This window comes from Ochotona curzoniae, unplaced genomic scaffold, assembly GCF_017591425.1.
Source record: "Ochotona curzoniae isolate NIBS_2020 unplaced genomic scaffold, NIBS_Ocur_1.0 scaffold_3208, whole genome shotgun sequence".
NCBI classification, from domain to species: Eukaryota; Metazoa; Chordata; class Mammalia; order Lagomorpha; family Ochotonidae; genus Ochotona; species Ochotona curzoniae.
In genome coordinates, this window is record NW_024467106.1 from 30,997,940 (window position 1) to 31,021,993 (window position 24,054).

At 50.7% G+C, this 24,054-nt stretch overlaps 1 protein-coding gene across 1 annotated transcript; it reads right to left on the reverse strand.

The window, feature by feature from the left end:
- Positions 1 to 40: 40 nt before the first annotated feature.
- Positions 41 to 23,945, reverse strand: TMEM8B (transmembrane protein 8B). Its single transcript, XM_040963161.1, has 13 exons — positions 23,408 to 23,945; positions 20,576 to 20,765; positions 20,022 to 20,229; positions 13,899 to 14,032; positions 13,437 to 13,705; positions 12,520 to 12,845; positions 10,041 to 10,134; positions 9,733 to 9,856; positions 9,501 to 9,643; positions 9,121 to 9,299; positions 2,057 to 2,203; positions 1,788 to 1,904; positions 41 to 1,548 (listed from the first exon to the last, which is right to left on the reverse strand). The coding sequence occupies exons 1-13, from the start codon at positions 23,943 to 23,945 to the stop codon at positions 1,213 to 1,215; spliced, it is 2,805 nt and encodes a 934-aa protein (XP_040819095.1). The 3' UTR covers positions 41 to 1,212.
- Between the last annotated feature and the right edge of the window lie 109 nt (positions 23,946 to 24,054).

The window sequence follows — 24,054 nt, forward strand, 5'->3', positions numbered from 1 at the left end:
TAAAGACTCTAGGGGTTGGCTCTGATGGTTCAAGTAATTGGATCCCTGTCTCCCAAATGAGAGATGCAGACTGAGTGCCTCACTTCTGGCCACGGTCCCAGCTGCTGTAGGCATCTGCAGAACCAAGCAGCATATGGGAACACACCCACACACTCACCCGCTCACTCTCCTTCTCCATCCCTCTGCCTCTCAAATAACTAGTTTAGAAAAAATTCAGCTATGACTGTGTGGAAAGAGGAAATCTCAAATTGACAAAAGGTTATTTTTAGCACTCAGGAAAAAAAAAATAGAAACTCAAAATAGAAGTCACGTTCTTGAATCTTTCTTGCACACTAAGATTTTTACCTGCTACTCCAACTTCAGACGCTCTTGCTTTCCTTCCCTGTGCAGCAGGGGAAGGTCCATGTCACTGGTTTAAGTCATTTCATATGCATACACACTAACAGTTAGTGCAGACTGGACTCCTTCAGAACTAAGAAATGAGCATTACGGAGTGTCTGGGAATGAATCAGGGGCCAAATTAATTGGGGAAGGGGGAGGGGGACACAGGTGTGTGAATGGTAGAGCCAAAACCATGGACAGTAGCTCCTTCAGGCTGCCTTCCCACCTCCCTGTTGATTCCCTTAAGGCCCCTCCTGCCCTCCTTTCCCCACCTTGATCCCAGGAAAAGAGCCAGCAGAGAACCAGCACGGACTTCATTGGAGACACACCAGACTCCACCCGTACCAACACAGGATGCCAGCGCCCCAGTCTCCGCTCCACCTGTCTGTCCTGCATCGCCCTCTGCAGCTCAGCTTGGCCCAGCCCAGCCCCCACTTCCGGGAAGGAAGCCCAAGCCAGAGTCACAGAACCTCTGGGAAAATCTCAAGACCCTGTTTCCTGGAGGTAGACTCCATCTGCTCCAGCCTGATGCCTGGTTCTGACACGACTCCAGTTCCCTGGGAAGGCTCCAGATCCCTGGAAGCATTTCGTATCCTTCACAGGGATTCCCTGATTGTGCAAGGGCTCTGGGTGCTGCACAGGCTCCTGTCTTTGAAGACTCCATGGATGCAGGACTCCACACCCTCACTCCCCACACCCTGGGGCAGGCTCCTGGAGTTCTGTGTCCTTGAGAAAGACTTCACTGCTCGGCTCACTTGTCCCTGGTCCCTAGGGGAGGCTCCACGCCCTCAGAAAGGCCCGCCCCACCCAGAGACGGGCCCAAAGCTCCCCTCAGCTGGTGCAGATGCTACTGACAGTGGCCCCTCCTGGGCCCACAAGGCCCAGCTCTTCTTGCTCGTTGATGCACAGCTGGTAACCACAGCCCCGGGCCCGGGCTCCAGATGGGACCCGGCGGTCAGCTTTGGCACGCGGGGGCAGCAGGAAGCCCACACTGCCAGCAATGAGCATGTGCCAAATGCTATGGATGTAGAAGTAGTTGTCCCGGGTCTCCACAAAAGCATACAGCAGGATGGCGCTGCCCGCAATGAGGCTGCCTGGGCACAGGTAGAAAAGCCAGCGACGCCACGTGGGTGGGTAGCAGTGCCGCCGGCGGACGCTGCGGACTGTCTGGGGAAGGCAGAGAAGGGGCACTCAGAAACAAGAGGGCCTAGAACCCAAGTCACTCACAGGTCTCCCTTAGACCCTACTGGTGACCCAAAGGCACCTGCCAAAATTAAATTGGTCAGGCACCAAGAGCTGCAGGTGATGGTGACAGATCCCAAGTCCATCTTTAGGTGGGGTTCTGCACCTGTGTCCTGCTGGGGCTGACCTCCCAACACACCTCCCACAACCCACCTCACCCTTACCCAGGCTGTGGCCAAGATCCCCAGAGCAAAGAGACTGGGTCCAAGCAGGTTCCAGAGTCCATGTCGGTCAAGCTGCAGAGCCATGGACAACAGCATAGCCCCCAACAAGTACAGCACCTATAGAAAGACAACTCTGAGGGCTGGGCTAGGGCCAGCTGCTGGTGCTGCAGGGGAACAGGCCAGAACACAACCCCCAGAGAGAGGTGAGAAGTGGATTTAATGAGCCCCCGGCCATGGTTGAACCCCGGGCCCACTCCAGACTAACTAACCTGCTTGACCACAGGCTGTAAGCGAGCCATGGCAATGACAGTGACCCACACAGACATTAAGGAGCCCAGGAAATCGCAGAACTGCAGCACATCGTAGTCCATGATGCAGAAGACCACGATGCCCGGCTGGTCACAGGCGTGATAGAACTGGGGGGAAAACAACAGGTATTACACTCAGCAAAGGTCACAGGCCAGAACTGGAAGAAACCTGACTTGTGAAAAGTATTAGATGGTAAGGCATGCTCTGCTTCATCAACCTGGACCCTGGTCCTCACCTTGCACCTGGCCCATGCTGAGCAGAATGCCAGGCCAGGGGCTCTGGACCACTCAAGCAAAGGCCTGGCCCCTCCCTTACAGCTCATGACCACATGGGGCTGGGTGAAGTCGGGGAGTCTGGCCCTGGCCTCATGGCCAAACCCAGACCTCTGCCTTCTCTGCACATGGCTTTTCTGGGGTAGCCCCAACTCTGAGCTGGGCTTCGCTCCTGGGCCTTGCATTAACCAAGGCCCTTTACCTCCTCTCACTCAATGCAGGGTAGGGGCAGTAAGGTAAAAGGCAAGCCCTAAAGCCATGGAGAAAAGCACAAGCAGGGACAGTATCTGGGTCAGGCAGAACAGCTTAGGATAGTGACAGCAGCAGGGTGAAGAAGAAAATTAAAAGTCTAAAATAGGAGGAAAAGGCGTTTTGACCTATATACATTTTATCAAAATAGGAGCTGAGCTTGGGTCAGACCAGCAGACATTAGTTTACAAAAAGTCTAAGATTCAGTGATTCAGCCCAAACCTCTGACCCGCCACGTGCCACCCCAGCTCCTCTGGGAAGCACAGCTCCTAAGGACCTCTTGTGCAGGACAAGGTGTGCAACATTAGCTCACAATGAAGCTGGGGCAGGAAGGCTAAGTGTGGCATCCACAGGTGACCTGGGTGGCCTGATGATGGACAGAGGGGCCCGCATCGATTTCGCACTTTACTAAGACAATCTTAAGTCACAAGGACCGTGTGTCTGTCAAAGAGGCGGCCTTTCAGAGGCCTCAGTGACAGAGGTCCCAGGCCTGCTGGGGCAGGAGAGCAAGCAGGGACCAGAGATTTCCAGTCCAGATCCCTGAGACAGCTGAGCGAGACCCCAAGTCTCCCTGTCACAACCGCAGAATCCAGAGCAGAGCAGGAGGCTGAGGGCATCTTTTACTTCCTTGGCTAAGGTGCCTGCAAGAGCTCAGCCCAGCTGCCATGTCCCCCCGCCCCGAACATCCTCCTCAGTCTACCCTTGTGTTCTCCGCAGTGAGAGACACAGGGACCCAGCCCCCATCCTGTCTCCAGTTTTTTTCTGGGGATATACAACAAGGCCATGCTCTTCACCATGGCTTCGAGGTCTGCCCTCCCCACCCCATCTTTTTTTTTTTTTTTTTTTTTTTGGAAATAGGGGATGAAGAGGGCTAGATAGTACTAGACCTGTGGATGAAGCTCATGGAGTATGAACTATTAGGGAAAACCGGGACATGCCAGAAAGGTCGGTGGGACACAGGGAGGCGGGTCTGGGTTTGGTCAAGAGGTCAGAGCTGGGCTCTTTCTCATGTGCTGATTCCACTGAGAGTCAATCTGGTTCCTAAACAAATCAATATTCGAGTCTTTTGCTATTTTAGGAACAGGCTTTTGATGAATCTCTACACTTCGACAACCAGATGTAAATACTGTAGGCAACTAAGTTACTTAATACTATTTTATAACTGTAATCTTCTTTGAAAGCACTGAGTTTACATTTTAGGCCCAACCAGATATGCTCCACATACTTTTCACTTTTATAAAAGGAAACGCCCAAGATTTCTGGAAAAGATACTTTTTGCAGATCTTTAAATTTGAAGGAAGGCAAGAGACAACCCAAAAGAAAAATGGCAGAGTCCACAGACATTGAAGATACATACATCTAGGAGGTGACTGAGGGCCAACTTTCTCCAAGAGGTTTCTCTGCAACCAAAAATGAGTCAGGGGCTGGAGCAGGCTTTGTGACACAGTAGATTAAGCCACTAGTTGGGATGCCCACACTCCATGTCAGATTGCAAGGTCAAGTCTTAGCTACTTCCTGCTCATGCCCCTGGGAAGGCAGCAGGTGACGGCCCCAGCACTTGGGCCCCTGTATTTAATCTGGAGGACACAGATTGAAGTCCAGGCTCCCGGTTTGCACACAGCCCAGCCCCATATGTTGCAGGTACTTGGGGAATGGGACCAGCAGACAAAAAAGCTCTCTCTTCTGTCCCTCTTTTTCTCCCTCTCCCCCTGCCTTGTAAGGAGATAAAATTTTGTAAAGAATAAAAAGAATGGGAGAAATGCGGATACTGCCTCTGGATTGGAAAGGCTTCAGGGAAATCACCTCACTGACAGTCTGTGAATATTCACCAGTCATGCTAACGAGTCACAGCAACTGTGGGTGTCTGTGGAAAATCCAAAATAGAGTTAAACCAAAATGACAGGGCAAGGGCGGCTGTCCCACTGAAATCTGTGGGCCAGTTTTTACATTAGTACTTCCCTTGTCAACAGCAAAAATAAACAAACAACTGGTAGAAATAACAGAAAAACTGGAGCTTAAGAAATTGGGACTAAAAGCTATCTTCTTTTTTTGAAATAGAATACAACTAATTCTAATCTAAGTTTATGACTTCCTCAGCTTTGTAGATTGCATAGAGGATAACCTGGAGAAATTACCCCAAATTGTTTTGTTGTGTGGGATTTGACATTTTTAGAACATGACTGTGTAGTTCATCTAAAGCCTCAAGATGGGATAAAACTGAAAACAGACCATTTTTAATCCATGCAAAGACTGGGATATCTACGTCAGACTATAACAGAACTTGCAGCTGCACTCTCATCTTATGTTTCCTGTTTTCACTCTCTTTTAGCAACCTTTCCAGACTTTGTCAAGGCCCCCGAGCACTAGCTAAGATGGTCAGAGCAGCCAAGTGCTGGGGAAGACAGGCTCCCAGTCAGGGTGTCAGTAGGTAGGCCCATGAGCAGCTCCGGTCAAGGGCACTGTACAGGACCTGCTTGAGCTGCAAAAGGCCTAGAGGCATCGCAGGGCAGTGCCAGATACGTTTCTGCCTAGTGGCTTGTTAATATTTGGTTTGGTTGTTTTCTTATATCAATATTGGCATATTTGGGCCCAGCGCAATAACATAGTGGTTAAAGTCTTCGCCTTGAATATGCTGGGATCCCATATGGATGCCGGCTTTAATCCCGAACCCTGCTTCCTATCCAGCTCTCTGCTTGTGGCCTGGGAAAGTAGTTGAGGATGGCCCAAAGCCTTGGAACCCTGCACCCACATGGGAGACCTGGAAGAAGCTCCTGGCTCCTGGCTTCAGATTGGCCTAGCTCCAGTCATTGCAGCCACTTGGGGAGTGAGCCATCAGACAGATGATCTTCCTCTCTGTCTCTCCTCTCTGTATATCTGCCTTTCCAATAAAAATAAACAAATCTTAAAAAAAAAAAAAGACTGGCTTATTTGATAAGAATCCTGGAGGCAGTGCAGTAGCATAGTAGCTAACCTTCTGCTTATGATACTAACATCTCATATAGGCACCAATTTGAGTCCCAGCTGTTCCACTTCTGATCCAACTCTCTCTTAATGTACCAAGGAAAGCACCCATGTAGGAGACCCAAAAGAAGCTAGTTCCTGGCTCCTGACTTTGGATTGGCTCAGTTCCACCCAATGTGGCCATTTAGGAAATGAATCAGCAAATAGAAATTTTCTCTCTGTAAATCTCCCTTTCAAGTAAATAAATACAAATTTTAAAATTTTTTATAGAGAACTACTAAGCTGAGGCTATTGGCTCCAGGACTTTGAAGAAGCAAAGTCAGGTTAAAAATGAGTCAATGTTCCCTACCCTGCGAAGGGAGCCACAGAACTCAGCAATGACCCACAAGGCACTGGAAGTCAGGTGGGGAACCTCGGCTCTCCCATTTGCCTCCCCCTTCAGCAAAGGGTTTATTTTCCCCCATTTACCAAAAAAAAAGGTAACAATAAAAGTACCTATTATTACAGTGGTATTACAAATATTAAATCAGCAGTATCTACCACACAGCAGATGCCACTTTGCTCTTAGCAATACCTGAAATGATTGCCTACTACAAAATCAAATGCTGGTTTCTGGTCTGCGTTTGAACATACAGTATATCTGTGAGCCCTGAATTACAAACCTGCTGTCTGCTCCTGTCTCCTGGTTAGGCAGCGCTAGATTCGCAGACAGGAAAAGTGGTTGTCACCTGCTGTCCTGGCATTAACAACTGCACTACAACCAGGAAGTCTTTAAGTGGACACCACTGTGAAGTGAAACAAGTGTATGCGAAGGACACAGTGGCAAAGCAGGGACCACAGGTGACCTGCTTGGCAAACTGGATGACCAACAATTCTGTGTTTTGGCCCACGTGAAAGAACTGGAGTTAAATCTGGGTTCAGCCAACAGCCCAAAGCCAACAGCTTTTCCATATCCTTATTTCCTCAATGAAGAAAGCAGGCGCTGTCCTCATGGTGCCAGCACGTGGGGGGGGGGGGGGGCCCTCAGGTTCCCACTAGGAAGCGGGTCCTTTCCAATAGGCCTGCCATTGCATCCAGACAATGAAGAGCTGTCCAGCACCAGATGTCCCACAGTCGATGCTCAGGGTGCTCACAGGAAGCTATGAGAACACAGATGCCCTCCCAGCATGTTCCCTCCTGTTACACTATGGGACTCTCAGTCACTCTGACTCTCATTCAGATCTGCGTGTAGCCAAGGGTGGGCTGGTGGAACAGCTGTCGCTAAAGGATTTGGCAAGCAACAGGATAAAGGGCATCTGGCAAGAACAGAGAGAAATGGTGTCTCATACAAAAATAGAAAGCAGCATCATCAGAGCAGGGCCCAAAGAAGGGTCCAGTGAGAAAAGACTGGAGTGTACCCTCCTCACCTCATTCAGCTTCCAGGGTCGAGCTTTCTCCTCCTCGTCTGTAGGTGAACATCCCAGATAGCCCCGGGACCCTCAGGGTCTCAGTACATTTACCTCCACTCTCTCCCAAACAATAAATAAGATTTGCAAAATATGGGCATAATTCTAACCTAATTATGCTGGAAAGTAGGGAGGCATGTATGAGTGTCCTTCCAAAAATTCATGGAAAATAAAGTTAAAGGGGCCAATACATTGGCTCAACTGACCAATCATCCCCCTCCAAGTGCCAAGATCCCATATGTACCAATTCATATTCTAGCTGCTCCATTTCCCATCCAGCTCCCTACTTATTGCCTGGGAAAGCAGTAGAGGATGGCCAAAGGCCTTGGAATCCTGCGTCCACATGGGAGAGCGCAATGAAGCTCCTGGCTCCTGGCTTTGGATTGGCTCAGTTTTGAACATTGAGGTCATTTGGGGAGTAAACCAGCAGATGTGTGACCTCTATTTCTCTCTGTAACTGTGCCTTTCAAATAAAAATAAATTTTAAAAAAGAAGAAAAACTTAAAAGTTAAGAGCTAAGTTTAGAGGCAAACATTTGGCCTCAGCAATCAAGATGCTGGCTAGGTCATCTGCATTCCATCTTAAAGCATCTGCCTTCAGTATGTAACTCCAGCTTTCTGCTATTGCAGATGGCGTGGAGAGACCATGGTGACGGCTCAGGTACCTGGATTATTTCCACCCAACAATGGCCTGAGTTCTCCCCTCCCAGCTTTGGCCCAGGATGGCCCCAGCTACTGCAGGCATCTGGAAGCAAACCTACAAACAGGAACACTCTCCTCTGCACCTGTGCTTTCACTGTCTCACCGTGCTCTCCCTCTCAGGTTTCTGAATGTTTATTTTGGCACAAGAAAAAGATCTGAGATTCATATATATTATTAAAGACATTATTTTTTTTAAAGCCAGAGTTAGAAAAAGGGAGAGACAGAGAAGGACAGACAGATCTTCCACCCTCTGCTTCACTCCCTAGATGGCTGCCACAACCAATGCTGGGCCAGCAGAAGGGCAAGAGCTAGGAGCTTGGCAGCAGTTGAAGCACCTGGGCTATTCTCCACTGCTTTTCCAAGAACTTGACCAGAAGTGATGCAGCAAGGTCTCAAATCAGCACCCTATGGGATGCCAGCACCACAGGCAGTGGCCTTGTTGCTACACCATAGCACGGTCCCCTGCATTTCCATGACCTTCTCATGAGATAACCTGTTGCTGAGACATGAGGAGAGTCCATAGGACATTTGTAGAGTTCTCATGGGCAGGCACTGTATGCCACACGATGCCAAAAGCTCAGGGTGAGATAAAAAGATCAACAGAGTGATACCTCCCAGAAGGGAAAATAAACCTGTTGGGATCATGTCACACAAGCAGACTCACTTCTGTGCCTTTCCTTGTAATACCTAGGATGCACTATGAACTTTACTGATTCTGGAGGGGAAAATAGAGGATTGTGACTATTCTGAAATGGAGATGAAGGGGTTTTAAAACTACATGAACCCTCACCAGAATGTGCCTGTTTGAGCTGGGACTTTCATATCTCAGCTTCTCAGGTCACTGGAAGCCAGACTGTTGGATAAAGTGGCCACTACAGAGACAGTCTCTGAGCTTCCAAAGTTCCCAAGAGAAACCAAGGAGGCCACGGCTCCTGAATGGCACTTGGGGGAAGGGGCCTTTTCCTTGCATAAACAAACATGCTAAAGAGGCACAAACCCCTAGTGCAAGGAGAACAGGAACTCCAAGATGTTATTCCTCACACCATGTCAGGTCAGGATGAAGGAGAAGACTTCCTACAGAGCTGTGCCCCATACAAAGAACATGCTGATGGGGGAGACATGACTGTATGCTACAGGTCACTTAGGGAGCAGTGTTAAAGTTGCCAGGCCCTCCAGGAGGGCATGGAGTGAGGCAGCCAGAATTCCCTCACTGTTGCATAACATGGCAGACAGCTCTGTTCATTCATCCAAACATGTCTTCCAAAAGCCACCACCCTCTGTGAGGCTAGGCCAGGAAGGGCAGCCCCAACATCCCCCAGTCTGTGGAGGACATGCTCAAAGCACCAGCCACTTGTGGAGGACAGGGGCATGGGGAAGACAAGATGCCGCTGCGTACCGTGGAGAAGAACATGGTGAAGGTGTAGACAGAAGCTTCCAGCACATATCGGCTCCGAATAGCCAGGACCACAGGGGGCAGAAACATGAGGTTGCTCAGGCACAGCAGGAGGGTGGACAGCAGCTGGAATCCATAGGTGAGCGCATCCGCGCTGTCTGTACAGCCCCAGCCTCGCCATCCTGCAAGCATGAGGGCACAGGATGGCATGGGGCAAAGGCTGTCCTGGGATCAGCAGATGCTTCTGCCTGCCAAGCTCTCGCCATGGCCAGCAAGAGTGCTTTCTGCCCTCCCACTCTCTCCAAGCCCACCCTGCCCTAGCAGGGCCACCCCTCCAGGAGCCCAGGCAGCCCACACAGCTGCTCCCCTGCCCACCAGCTTACCAGCCTTGCACTCGCAAGCCGCATACAGGTAGTTGTGTGTGCGCAGCAGCTTGCACTGGCCATAGGGCCCACAGTCATCCATGCACGGGGACAGGAAGGTGCGCAGCCGCACTTCGGCTGTCACATTGTGGCACCGCACGAACCTACAACACACTCACTGTCACCTAGGGCCCTCTGGGGCCTTCCCATCCCCAACTCCAGTATCCTGGACACAGCAGTGGTCACTGCTCACCGAGGCCCTGCCCCACACAGCGAGCGGAGAGTCAGGAACCAGGTGCCGGTCTGTGGGAATGGGATTCGTAGCCTGGCCACTCTGGAGGTGGCACTGACAGAGAGAAGGAAGCCAGCCAGAGACTCTGAAAGAAGGGAGAACAGGGAGATCAGTGACAGGGAAGAGAGAGCAGTGCACAGTGAGATCCCAAGAACCCTCAGCCACCTGCCCCTCTTCCCAGACACCCAGGCCTGTCCTTCCCCCACCCTATCCCCCACAGATCCCATCGAGCCTTCCTGCCTCCTCCCCTCCCCCAGGCCTCACTCTACCTTTGGAACATGTCACTGCTGCATCACCCAGGCTCAAGGGCACCTCGTGTGTCAGGCAGCCGAACACTGTCACATTTTCTTGCTGCAAGGAGCTCTGGAGAGGACAGATACAAAGACAGGGCTGCCACACCCTCCAGTCTGTCTCCTGGCCCCACAGCCCTACACCTGCTGATCCCCCTAGACAGCCCATCCCTCCAGGTGCTCCCCCCGAGGCTGCTCTCTCCTTCCATTCCTAAAATTAAAAACTTTGAAAATGTCAGACCCTTCCCAGTAGAGAGCTTTCAAAGACTGGAGATTCTGAATCTTTGACTCATAAAACAGAAGCCCCGTTCCCCGCCCCCCTTTTCAATCCTACCTAGTTTTATTTCAGGGAAGGGAAGTTGTTACCACACATGGAAACTAGCATGACTGGAGTATGGTGAGGTCCTTGGCCACCTTCACCTGGGGTTGGAGGCAGGATGGAATGCCGAGGTGGCAGGGGTGGGGAATGACATAGCATGGAGACGTGTTTAAACCCATAGAGGAAAATTAAGTCAGTCCCAGAGATGGGCCATACATTTGCTACTTACTTCTGGGCAATCAAAACAAAGAAGGAAGCCTGCTGGGTTTCGCGACTTGTGAGTCAGTAAGACCCAAGTCAATCAGTATCTCTGAAGAACAGCACCCAGCTAGTTCTCAATCACTGATCATTGTGTGCTGTCATGCGTCCTGCCCTCAACTGCAAGGGTGAGTTCTGTGCACCTTGCTAATAACTTCCCTCAAGGCCAGCCCAGGGCAGTATACCAAAGCATTACTCAGTTAAAGTCAAACCAAAGGGGAGCCAAAAGGAAAAATACATGTCCAGGTTTGTTTTTGTTTTTTTTTATTTGTTTGTTTGTTTGTTTGTTGTTTTTTGTTTTTATCCAAGAGGGGGAAAAAGCCAAAATATCTGGAAAGAAAGATCAGGATCTCTGGCTTGGGAAACAGTACGTAAGCTAATGGGTCAGAGTCAAGCAAAAGAAGGTCTCCAATAGGGCTTGGTGTTGTGGTATAGCCAATTAAGCTACCCAATGTAGCACCGGCATCCCATTTGGGCACAGGTTTGAGTCTAGCTGCTGCACTTTTAATCCAGCTCCCGGTTAATGCATCTGGGAATGCAGAAGAAAATGGCCCCAAGTGTTTGGGTCCCTGCACTCATGTGGGAAACCTGGAGGAAGCTTCTAGTTCATGTCTTTGGACTGACCCAGCCCCAGCCTTTGCAGCCATTTGAGGAGTGAACCAGTTGATGGAAGATCTCTTTCTGTCTCTATCTCTTTCTCAGCCTTTCAAATAAATCTTTAAAACATCTGCAAGCCAGGAAGTTGCTACTGTTCAAGGCTAAGGGCATCAAAATGTGTGTGCCTCTTTGTTACACCCAGACAGGCAGGCAGTAACCAGAGAGGCAAGCTGTGAAGATGTCCACCAAAAAGATAAACAGCTGTGCTAGGGATGACCCTTCACTATTTTCAAAGTGCTTTGCCTTCCTATTTCTTTTATAATATTTTTAAGTGCATTCAATTATTTTAAAGAAAATAAGCAGAGAGAAAGGGGCAAAGATCCAAGGATCTTAGTGTGCTGCAAGCCCGAGATGATCCCACAGGTAATAATGGAGGCAAGTCCTACTGCCCACTGCCCTGCTCAGACCACAGCAGGCCATGAGTATCCCAGACATGCTATGAGAGACTCAAGAAGAGAGGAGCTCTGGACAGCAGGGACCCCAGGTCTCTGAGGCTGTTCAACCTTTGGGAGGCTGGGAATGGGAGAAGGGTCATTACAGTGAGCTAGGGAAATAAGGAGCATGCCTCAAGGCAAGACATGGGTAAGCCAGGGAACCACAATGGGGGCCAAGGAAGGGGGAATGTGCTTTCTGCCCAATTTCTCTCTAAACCTAAAACTGATATAAGAAGTTGTTTCGTTGTTAAAAACAAAATTACAGATATGAGGAAATCAGTGGGGGGAGGGGAAATAGGAAGAGAGTAGGCAAATCATGGAGCCTATGGAAATGCATCATAAAACAAATTTTTTAATGACAGGAATAGATTCACTGGATTTGGCTTCTGGACAAAACAGAAACCAGTGGGCAAAAACACGGAGGCAGATGTTGATGGAATGTCAGGATTGCTTTTGTAACATCAGTGGTCCAAACATGGAGGCTTGGCCTCAGGTGGTGAATGTTCCATCACAGGAGATACACCAGAACAAGCAATCTGCCCCAGAGACACAAAACTGGGAAAACACAGACCACTGTGTGTCATCCTGGCTGACCCAGCCCACTTACAGCAAAGTCAGTCCTCTGGATATGCTTGCTGACCGGAACTGAGCTAAGACACAATCCCTCATCGTAAGGATGGCTGGACACACAACCTGCAGGTTTCCTGGAGGATGTGTGAGCCCCACGCCCCCCACAGCTTCTCCTCTGAGCTCCCCACAGGGTAGCCTCCCCACAACCAGCCAAGAGTACCACGTTGAGCTGGAGCTCCAAGCTGAGGACGCCTCCACTGTCCAGCACCGGCAACAGCCTCAGGGCGAACACAGCTGGGCGCTCAGGGGGCAGGGCCACGTTGGGACCAAAGAAGATGTAGAAGTGGACAGAGAAGGTATCCAGTTCGTTGCGCAGGGTCGGACGTACAGGCCAGCAGTGCTCAGGTGGGGACATGGTCCCGGACCCCACCACTGAGGTCCCAAAGGATGGCAGCTCTGGTGGCAGGATCTGGCTGCCCAGTGACTGGGGCATGTTCATAGCAGCTCCGGGGACCAGAGCACGAGACAGGCTGGGCTGTGGGCACTCTGTGTGGGTATAAGAAACCAAAGTTAGGGCCTGCAGCTACCCCTTTCCTTGTCCCCTGACTTAATAAACCAGATCTGAGCCAGACAAAACTTAGCAAAGGGTAGGGAGGGTAAAAACTAGAATGTGATGTCCTTGGAAGTGTGGGCACCCAGTAGTTTCTAGTGGCCACAGCTAATAGAATGTCACGCTGAAGGGAAGTCAAGGTCATCTGTCCTTCTCCAAGGGCAGCGAAAACACTATTCAGCATAACTAGTGTAAACAGGTAACTTGGAGTATGAAGTCATACAGGCTGTGGCCAAGACAATGTCCCAGAGGTCTTGGCTGTTCATCTCTACCCTAGGATTGCATCAAGGAAAGTAATGAGGGCCTATGGTTGTCCTGAGTCAGACACAAAAAGAAAACAAAAGAGCTTACTTCGGTGTGCATTCCTCTGAACTATGCAAACGATATTAAAAATAAAAGAAAAATTTAAAGAGGGAACTGATAGAATGAAGGAGCCTAGGTGGGATGAGGGAGCCCACAGGGCCGAAGGTCACTTTCCAAAAGATGTCTGCACAGCTGGGTGCTGGGGCAGATGTGGGGGCTCTGACCTTGCAGGCGCACACAAAGCTGGAAGCGGATGGTCCTGCCAGGGCCCCGGGGTGGTGTCTCCACACGCACGTAGACCCAGTGCCCCCATGGGGGCAGTGCCAGCTCCAGCTGGCATGCTGAGGTGCTGCCACAGGCTACCGAGCTTGAGTTGTGTAACGGTGGGGCCTTGGGACGTAGGCGCAGTGTCAGTGGGCAGACGGATGCCCCACGGCCCCCCACACATACCAGCTGCGCTGAAACCCTGTAGGTGAAGCTGGGCACAAAGACCCTGGGCAGAGGAGAGGTCGGGGGTGAGAAAGGAGGAACAGAGAGGTGAGAGGGACATTAGGAAGGGCACAGATCCAACCCACACTGGAGGGAGACCAGTGCCAAGCAGGTGGGCTATGAAGCCGAGGAGATACACCTTAGCAAAACACGTATGAGCCAGGGAAGGAAGAAGTTGTTGGGGGTAGTGGACTTACTTGTACAGAGCTGAGCGATTGTGGGCAGAGAGGGTCTGCTCAGAAGGACGACCAGGCACCAGCACAGCCACATCCAGCAAGCGCCGGACAATCAGCTGTGGCTGCAGGAGATACTGACACTCATCCTGGAGACCCTGATACAAAAGCAGCGATGGTGGGAAGGCAAGAGTCAGCACAGTGCTATTATGCCCAGGCAAACCAAAACTGCTGGGAGATTCCAGGAGAAAACTCCCAGGCTTCTTGACTGAAGCATCCCTGAGCCCAGGAGCCTTCCTGCCTAAGCAGTCATCGCTGATCACCTCCACGCTACCCTGGTCTGCATGATTTGCTGGGACCCTCAACACCAAATGACTTTGAGACTGAAGACCACTACTCACTTACAGGATTGTTCTGATCAAGGTGAATCCCCAAACCTTGCTCCACCAAACCCCAGCATCCTACTCAGTCTCAGCTATGGAGTCAGGCAAGGCACTGAATTCCACCAAAGCTCCACAGGTTGAAGGGAGGACCAGTCAAGTGCCAGTCTGGACAGCTCAGCATCCTCTGCCTGGGATTTCTCTGCCTCTTGCATCATTGCATCCTCCATGCCTAGAACAGCACCTGACGCACAATAAGTGCCAAGAAAATGCTGTTGCATTAAAGAATGGTGTCAGAGGGAGCACCTTTCAGGAGCTCTTGAGCCAACCTGGGTGCCCAGGAGCTTCCCCCTCTGATAACTGAAGTCCACGTCCCTCATTTTTAGTGTCAAACTGTAAAGGTTAGAAATACTTTCACAAGGCCAGCACAGTGGGGCAGTGGGTAAACTGCTATCTGCAGTGCTAATTCTCCTTTTGATCCAGCTCCCTGCTAATGCACCTGGGAAGGCAGTAAAAGATGGCCTGAGTGCTTAGGTCCTTGAACCCATGTGGGAGACCAGGAAGAATCTCTTGGCTCCTAGTCCCTGGCTTCAGCCTGGCCTAGCCCTTGCCATTGTGGCCATTCGGGAAGCAAACAACTAGATGGAAGATACGTGTATGTGTGTGTGTAATTCTAACTTTCAAATAAATAAATAAATCTTCAAAAACAAATGAAATGCTTTCATAAGTCATTTAATTGATCTTACCGTCTAAGGCAATAACCACTGGAAACATTTGGGGTGAATGAGTCCAAGAGTGGGGCTCCCACTCAGGAGGTGCCTATTTGTTGGTAGATCATTAGGGGAGGAAATACTTTGTCCATGTTTGCTTTCTATTGGCTTAATTAAGGGATTAATACATATGACCTAAGAAGTGCTCTTTCCTTTAACTATAGAGTGGACATATTCAGTACCCTCCTTTAATGGGGAGGAAGTGTCCACTTATGGAGACCAGGACGGGGCTGTGGCAGTGACTCCACTCCATGTTGAAGTCAGAGGAATGGTACCAGAAGTCGGGTCCTCAAGAACTTCCAAGGCCAAGCAAGAGTACAAACTGAGTCAGCAAGGACAGAGAAACATGAGCAGCCAAAGAAGGAAGCCTGAGAACCAGGAAGGTCAAAACAGGAGAAGTAGAAGGGAGGTAGCATGACAGATCCGGAAGTGGAAGGCAAGGCAGGAGCACGCCTAGCCTGTCCTCCTTGGGGCAGACTAGGCGGCTTGAGAAAGGCCTGCAGGAGGGGCCAGGACTGTGTCTGGGCTTGAAGGCTGAAGATGCCTGAAGGCATGCAGCCTTCTCCATAGGAGCAGCCCAGAACCTGCAAAAAGATCATTTAAGAAACAAAACTAGAAGTGCAATAAGCATCAAAGAGCTTCATACTTATCTTTGCACATACTAAACTAGAGATACCTCTTAAGTCTAAGACACCCAACTGGAGATGCCAAGCAAGCAATTAAAATTTGAGATTCATGGAAACTGGGCATGGCTGAATACTCCTAGAAGGCACCAACTCCTACCTGGTACTTAAGACTATTGTGCTGGATTCACCAAGCTAGAAAGTAGGGAAATTAGAAAAAAAGCTGTCCCAGCACAAAGCATGAAGCCACTATGATCACACTGACCAGGCAGAGGAGAAGCCACAGAGGAAGCAGAGGAGTGGATGGTAGACAGGAGAAAAGCCAGGACAGTCTTGTAAGGTCACAATGGCCAGGAGGAGAAAGTGTGTCAAGACAGAAAGAGCAATACAAGGAACTAGTTAACAGCTAGTCAGCAGTTAACTCTCAGAAAGATGGGAAGAGGAAGACTTACTTTTCACTGTCTGCCTTTCGTGTCTTTCGAATGTTGTACCAGGTTCTTATGCTACCTATTCAGAATATAAATAAAATAACTTAGAAGGAAGAACAGCAGAGGCAGCACCATTAGCCGATTTTATATACTTTAGTTGAGTTACTAAGTCATGCTTAGTCCTTCTAGAAGCACAACTGGTTTCCTTGCTTTCCTTCTTATTGCTTTCATTCTTTTCAAATCTTAGACTTGGGAAGAAGACTGCAAAGGAAACTTGTGGCCCACATTTGGGAGAACACATCCCTTGTGTGCTATTTGGGTGTCAAATGTTACCTGGGAGTCCTCCACGGCATAAGCTCCAAGACAGAAAAGGCAAAAAGAAGGGGCAGGAGGGCAAGACAGAAGTGGTTAATATGGAGAAGGAAAAGAAATGAGATCAGCTTGGGAAACCATGAATTTTGGTAGGTGTCAGGTGTCAGGAGGGAAAAAAAAATGGCCATGGCTCACCACATGCCAGGCTCTGCACTGAGTGCTAGGAAGGTACAGTAACACAGACACGGGGTCCAGCAGAAATGTGGGACTACAGCCCAGGGAGAGGGGAATAGGCGAGATAAGGTACTTCCCTCTTCCAACCATTCAGGGATCCTTATCACTCTCAGGCCAAAGTTCTAACTCCTAGAGGCTCTCAATAACCTGGCTTCTGCTTGCCGCATCATCCTCATGTGCCCCATCTCCCATCCCACACTGAACTGCCTCAATTCTCCCGTCTAAGCTTTGGCAAGCCACTTCCACCACCTGGAATACCTCTTCCAGTCTCCTCAGCTGCAGGTCTCACTTCCTAGCAGTTTGCAGTTTCTTTGCCACCATCCTCACAAGCTGAGCCATCTCTCCTCTGTGCCTTTGAAACAGTGCCCATATCTCACTAGCTTACTTCTTCTTTATCTCTTGTGTTCATAGTTCCCAATCCAAGGCCTGGCACAAAGCCGGTACCAAAAGACCATGGGTTCAAGGAAGACCTGAGCCTATCCTCAAAGCTGAAGAAGGCCCCAGAAACAGTGCAGCCTTCTCATCCCTGATACTCACTGGCCCTCACCCAAGGATATCACTGAGCCCAGATAACTTCCCATGTTTGCTAAGCTTCAAAGGAAACCAAGAGTAGTACAGGAGAAAGCAAATCAAGGAGATGGAATAATGCTCTGAGGAATGAATTTGAGTCTGAGAAATTAGCCACACCTGGAAGAATACTTGGAAGCCCATATAAGATACCAGAAGGCATGCAAATTCTTACAATGACCTCATACAAGATTCCTGCCCTGTCAAGCTCTGGACAGGCCTGACTAAAAAGCTGTATCTTTCATGATGTCCAGACGTGCTGCTGCTCATCCACAAGGTGGAACTGTGCCGGTTCCCCAGTCTTAACACACCCCTGGGGAACTCTGGACCTGGGGGGTTCCAGCTGTGGTACTAAGTGCCTCGGATCCTATGTGCTATTAGAGGGCACGTCAGGTCTGGTTCTTCACTTACTCTCTAGCTCCCTTTAGCTGGACACTGCTGAGTCTCCCTTTCAGTTCTGAGCAGACTTGCTCTGTACTGTTCTCCTGATTGCCCACTGTTGCAATATGACAGCCATGAACAACCCTGACCATTCCCCACCAGGCCTCAGCTCTCATAGAATTCCAGCCCAGGCCTGGGCCTCCGAAATCCTTCGAGATAACTAGAACAGCATTCGGGAGAAGTCTCCATCGGCTTTTACAAAGTGAATCTAGCATCAGAGCCAGGATGGAACAAACTCTCTGGGATGTAGCCAAAAACTGATGGAGATACTGCTCCTTACAGACGGAGAGGGGATTTTGGTTGGACAGCAGCCGAAGCCTGCCTGGAACCCAGAGCTTTTTTCAGGTGAGCTCCATACATGCTCTCATCCAAGGAGTCCCCAGGCCTTGACAGAACATTCCCTTGAAGGAAGGTGCTCAGAAAGCTCATGGAAAACACATATCATGAAAAAATTATGCATGGATGTCATATTTTTTGTACCCAAATAAACTTCTATGTATTTCATTTTTTTTTTCATGAAGTTTATGAAATTCCCTCATACATCACTCCCAGGTAAAAAGCAGGTCCGGTACCACCAAAGCCTCCAAGGACCACCTCAGGCCTGGTTCCCACCTCTGCCAAGATCAAGGCTGGCATACCTGTCCTTGTGTGATTCCCTGCTCAAAGGCATTAGCAGCACCTATTCTGGACACTGGACTGCATCAGCAGGGGACAGGTGAATCTAATGCAGTCCCAGAGTCCCCACTCTGAAGGGACTTACCCTGAAGCGAGCTCTCCGAGTCAAATCTTCAGCTGATTGGGAGGGGCATGTCTGTCCTGAATTCTCAATGCCATACCGCATTCTATAACATCCTGTTCTTGAAATCCTTGCTCTGCTCCTACCTGAACCTTTACCCTTACCACAGGGCCAACATGGATGGCCATCCCACTCTGACAATGGCCTGTTCATTGCATCTTCCCTCTCCACCAGTGAACAAGAACGGGAAATGTGGAGATTCGCTCCCTACAAGTAGGAGGTCTGGCTGAACACCTAACACTGGCAGGAACGGGGCCTAGTGCAGCAGCTTAGCAGCTAAATTCCTTGCATTGCATACCTGGGATCCCATATGGGTGCCTGTTCTAATCTCTGCGGCCCTGCTTCCTATCCAGCTCCCTGCTTGTGGCCTGGGAAAGCAGCTGATGACAGTCCAAAGCCTTGGGATGCTGCACCTGTGTGGGAGACCCAGATGCTCCTGGGTCCTGGCTTCGGATCAGCTCAGCTCTGGCCATTGTGGCCACTTGGAGAGTGAATCAGCAGACAGCAAATCTCCCTCTCTGTCTCTCCTCCTCTGACTTTCCAATAAAAATAAATAAATTTTCAAAAAAAAAAAAAAGGCTGGCAGAATGCACGGAGACATCTCCTTCCTCTCCAATCAGAACAGTCTCCTAGACTCTATGATGGACTATGTCAACCAGCGGATTCTTCAAAGACCTCATAGTGCTTGGAGTGACAAGATTGGCAGCAATTCATAACTGGTGAACTATCAAAACCACTTGAGCAAGAACCTCAGAGCATGCCCTATATCTGGGACCTGGGGAGGGTGGGAAATTGGGTGGGCCTTCTCCCTTAACATCCCCCATTAAACATGAATGAAACAATATGGAAATAATAGTCTTACCCACTTTCCTATAGCCCTTGAACCTTTTTACCCTAATTAACTCTGTAAAGAATATCAAAAATATAATAACAAAGAAAGAAAAAAGAAAAAAAACAGTCTCCTAACCTTTGAGCCTGCCCTTCAGAATGTAATAGCCTCCACACTATGGTGACAATGCTGACTGCAGAAGAAGGGACATCAGTTAGGTGGACACTGCCAAAAGCATTCTTTGAATAAGAAAGGGCTTCTCTTCCTATCCACTGTAGGGGGTGGAGAGCTATCTGAAACCATGAAGGAAAGGGAACATATTCTCTCAAATGGACTAACGACTGAGTGGTGGCCTAAGAGGGTCTTAAGGCTATCTCCATCAAGATGGAGATCAACACCAATCCTGGGTTTGTCCAACTGATTCAAGCAGTCCCCCAGCTGGCTTCTGACTATCTCGATGCACCCTGTGACTTCTGGTAGGAAGGGACGCTATTCTCCAGTGCCAAAGCCTCTGATTCCAGGGCTTTCCTTTAGCTTACCTGGACCCTCCTATGTCCCCTCAAGACTCTCAAACTGCCTCCTACAGAGCCTGGCCTTTTGACCCATCAGTGACCTGCTGGTCCCTAGCGATGCCTCAGCCCAATCACCCTCTGCTGTTGCCCACCCTGGTAAAAGGCTGGTGTTCTAGGCAGCCTAGTGAGAGAGAATTTTCAGCAGAGACAGAAAGGCAGCTCTGGCCCCTCTAGCCCTGGGTAGCATTCACCCACCTTGACAGAGATGTGGCCATGTGCCTGGGGAAGGTGGGCAGCCAAGAACCAGTCCCCAGGTAAGGGGCTGCTGACGTTGAAGATGCCTGAGGTGCGGTTGGGCAGTGTCCAGCTGAGGGTCAGTGAGAAAACCCCAGGCACTGCTGTGTCCCCTGGGAAGTGTGTGTGTAGGGGATTGATGACAGGAGGTGCTCCAGACCGGAAATACCTGGAGGACCAGAATTGGGAGAGGAGGAAAACAGGCAATGGGGTGGGAGGCAGAAAATGGAGAGAAAGAACTGTCACTCATCACCAGTAAGACAAGTGGATTCTTCATTGCAACACATAAACAAAGTGGTCCCCCCCCCAGGTCAAGGGTCAGGCCATAGAGGTGAGAGGTCATCTCAGCCACCCACACAGTTATACAGTAGTCAGGAAGTAGTCAGGTGACCCAAGTCACAGTCCACATTCAGTCACATTTCAGCCTAGAGGAAGGTCAGGTAAGAGTCAACAGATACTCAAAAGTCATACGTAGGTGGGGAATGAGGGAAGGCAAGGTTACCTCAGACACTCACACAGTCACACTTTGGTCTGGACAGTGATCTCCAAAGGTTCCCCCTTGCTCCTTGAAGATGATGAGGTTCCAAACAGCCAGGAATGTGTCCTCAGGAATGTGGAAGTGGAAGAGCTCGGTGCTGGCAAAGGAGCGGAAAGGACTCAGCTTGCGGGGTGAGCAGGTGGAGTAGTCTGTCAGAAAAAGGCCTCCTGCAGGGAGCAGGAGAGAGAGAGGAGTGGAGCAACAGAGAGCACTTCCACCGGGTGACAGCCATGCCAGTCCACCTCACTGAGAGCGCCACGCCACAGACGCGCTGGGCAGGAGCTGCGGCATGTGTGGCACCAGTCATCATCTGGCATCACCTTCACAGTGGCCTTATTAAAGACAAAAGTCTCTCTTTCTACAGATGAGGAAACTGAGGCTCCCACTTCCACCAAACTAAGGGATTCAAATCTGTCTCAATCTATGAGATGACCTCACGGCCACCCTTGCACTTAGCAGCCATTGTTCTTTGCCCATGCCTAACAAAACAGAAGTGTGGAAGTGGTGTGTGTGAAATGTGTGCGCATGTGCTGGCAGGACCTCCTAAGCAGCTGAGAAGGCTAGAACTCCACCTGTGGGGCTGGGGAATTAGCATGGCACTGTGTAACTTCCTTGTTTGTTTTCTTCCCCTTTCTGCCCCGCTGTGGTCAGGAGTAGCAAAAACTCTCAGGAGCTTCACAAGAGCCATCACTGTACCAGCGCAGGGCAGAGCGGGGAGGGGAAGGTGTGGCAAGGCTGCAAGTGGCCTGCTTGGGTGGCAGGGGCAAGAACAGGAGCTGGCAGGCAGGCCACCATCAGAGTCAGGAAAGGAAGAAAAGAATCCTTAGGCCCTCCAGGGTCAGCAGAAGCAGCTGAGGGAGGGGGAGCCTTCCCCCAGAGGGAGGCCCCACGAAGCAGTCAGTTGGTGACCAGTAGAACTTCAGCAGCTACTGCCTCTGAGCAGCACTCAGTACAGCCCTGCCTGCCGCTGGGTCTACTCAGCCCTCTTCCAATGCCACTGCAGTTCTCCCCAGTGCACCTGATCCCCATGCTCTGATCCTGCCTCCTATCTCAGTTCAATGGGCCCTGAACCAAGAAGCCATGATAGCAGGGATGGACACTACGAGCTGGCCTCAGCAGTGTGGACGCTCCCTTGCCAGATCGGAGAACCTGCCTGGTGCCTGCCTCTGCTGAGCACCCAACTGGCAGGCAGCAGGAATTAGCATCTGGTCCCCCAAAGCTCCTCCCTTCAAGATGACAGGCTGGCAGCAGATGCACTGACTTATACCAGTGGATTTCAGAAAGCCTGTACAAGACGGAATTAAAAAAGAAGTTATTTTGGTACAAAATTTTTTGCAATATGTGCAGGTTTTTTTTTTTCATAATACACAGTTTCCATGAATCCTGGAAGACACACTTCAGATATGATTTCGACGTTTTTGCACCAAAATAAATTTATCTTCTGATTCCATTTTCCCACCAACTTTCTGAAGTACCCTCACATGCACGGTGGGAGACACCCAACATGACTTTCAACCTTAAGAACACTCCACTTCCAGAATCCGTTCCTTGGAGGAACAGACTGAGCTGAAGCTAAACCTTCGTAGGCCACACATGCCCCTTCCCCCCACCAACCACCTGGGCATTCAGGGGCCACCTTGGCTCATGTGCACCCCACACACAATACACACATGCCTACACTCACAAACACGCAAGCAAGTACACATGCTGTGCATGCCAGCGTCCCCACAGAGCCCTCGAAGACACACAAATGTCCCAGCCCAGCTGTCTCCACAGGGCCGGTGACACTCGTGCCTCTGTCTCAAGCTTGGATGCCGACCAAGACCCCCCAGAACTCACTGAAACCCATCCCCAGCCCCAGCTGCTCTGTTAGCTGTTCCTGCCAAAGACACCAGCAGGCACATCTCCATCCTCCTGAGGGGCCGCCTGTCAATAGAGGTGGGGGGGAGGAGCAGAGGAGAGGCGGACGCGACACTGACTGAAAAAACAGTCATCTCTTGTGATGAGGCCTTCTTTACCAGCAAGACTCCATCCTCTTCCCACATCCCAACCATTAAACTTGGGCCTCTCCCTCTCCCATCCCAGTCACATCCTCCCTGGACTGTGGCCTGAGGCTGACACCTGGCAAGTGAGGAACAATTTGTGAATGAAGCCCCCTTGTGGGCAGACCGGGAGAAGAAAGGCTGTGCTCTACACACTTCTCCACTTGGGTCTGTTTCACTATTGGGATGCAGACCGCAGTGGGAACACAAACACAGACAACCCCTTTTCTAGCCCGGTAATGCCACTCACATGTTGCAAACAAACTGCTGCCCTGCCGAGCCTTTCATTTTCCCCATCTGTGACGTGATCTCCGAGTTCCCACCCTGGCTATAACACTTGTCAAGAATTACCCCTGGGCAGTTCAAGGTACTTTGAAACCAGAGTCACTAGGAGAAAACTCATTGCAAATGGCAACAAAAACACATCCAGTTGTGTTTCCTGTTATGTATGAAATCCTTTTCTGAACTCACAGTTTGAAACACATGCTCAGGATCTCACAGATTTTGACTATATTTTTTGAGAACAAGAAGTGAGGCTCTGAAGACTTTCCCTGAGAAAGCAGGGGACACCAGGAAAGAAACCGTACAAATCTCTTTCCTGGGGACTATGCGATACCTGCTGAGCCTCAAACCCAAGACTTCTGATCCCCACTCCTTCACCCCAGTAATCTAGTTCCCAGCTCCCCTGCCTCCAAACCTCTCCAGCCCACTCACTCAGTTTGACCCCCACATCCCCGCTTGCCATCTTTCCTGCTTCTGCAACTCACCGGCCCCGGGACCAAGGACAGAGAACAGCAACAGCAGCAATAGGGCTGGTGGCAGCTGGAGCCCAGACCTGAGTCGAGGCTGGGAGAGGGGAAGAGTATGAGAGCGAGGGGGACCCGGTGGGAAAGACTCGGTGACACACAGAGATGAGGGCAGCCTCCGGGACAGCGGGTTGGGCTGGGCTGCATACTGGGGCTTGCACAAGGGCAGGGAGTGGGATGGAAGACAAGGTTGTGCTGGAGACGGCAGCAAGGGCTGGGGTTGGGCCAGGGGCTTAAGTACACACTGGCTACAGGGCTGGGAGAGGAGCTGGGCTGGGATCTGCGCCAGGGGGTGGAACGCGGGCCGAGGGAGAGGTGAGGGAAAGGCCAGGGGCAGGCACTGGGGCTGGAGGGGTGGTCTGGGTTGGAACCTGGACCCTGGCATTCGCTGGGATGCCGGCCAGGGCTGGGACCGTTTGGGGACGCGGGTCGAAGGCGGGGCCGGAGGCCAAGGCCAAGATTGGGATAGGACAAGAGGCCGAGACAAGGGCTGGGCCATGGCCCGGGGCGGGGGCGGGGCCGGCCAGGCCAGCGCGGGACGTCAGCAGAGCTGACCCGCGGCTCCGCTCCCCACCCCTGCGGGGAGGCCTCCGGTGTCCTCGCGGGCC

Bases quoted from the DNA above. Each gene is read 5' to 3' on its own strand.
- TMEM8B (XM_040963161.1), bottom strand. From the start codon at position 23,945: ATGGCCCAGCCCTTGTCTCGGCCTCTTGTCCTATCCCAATCTTGGCCT. The intron at 13,706-13,898 runs GTAAGTCCACTA...TCCTCTGCCCAG, and splicing joins AATCGCTCAGCTCTGTACAA to GGTCTTTGTGCCCAGCTTCA. The intron at 9,644-9,732 runs GTGAGCAGTGAC...AGTGTGTTGTAG, and splicing joins CTGTGTGGGGCAGGGCCTCG to GTTCGTGCGGTGCCACAATG.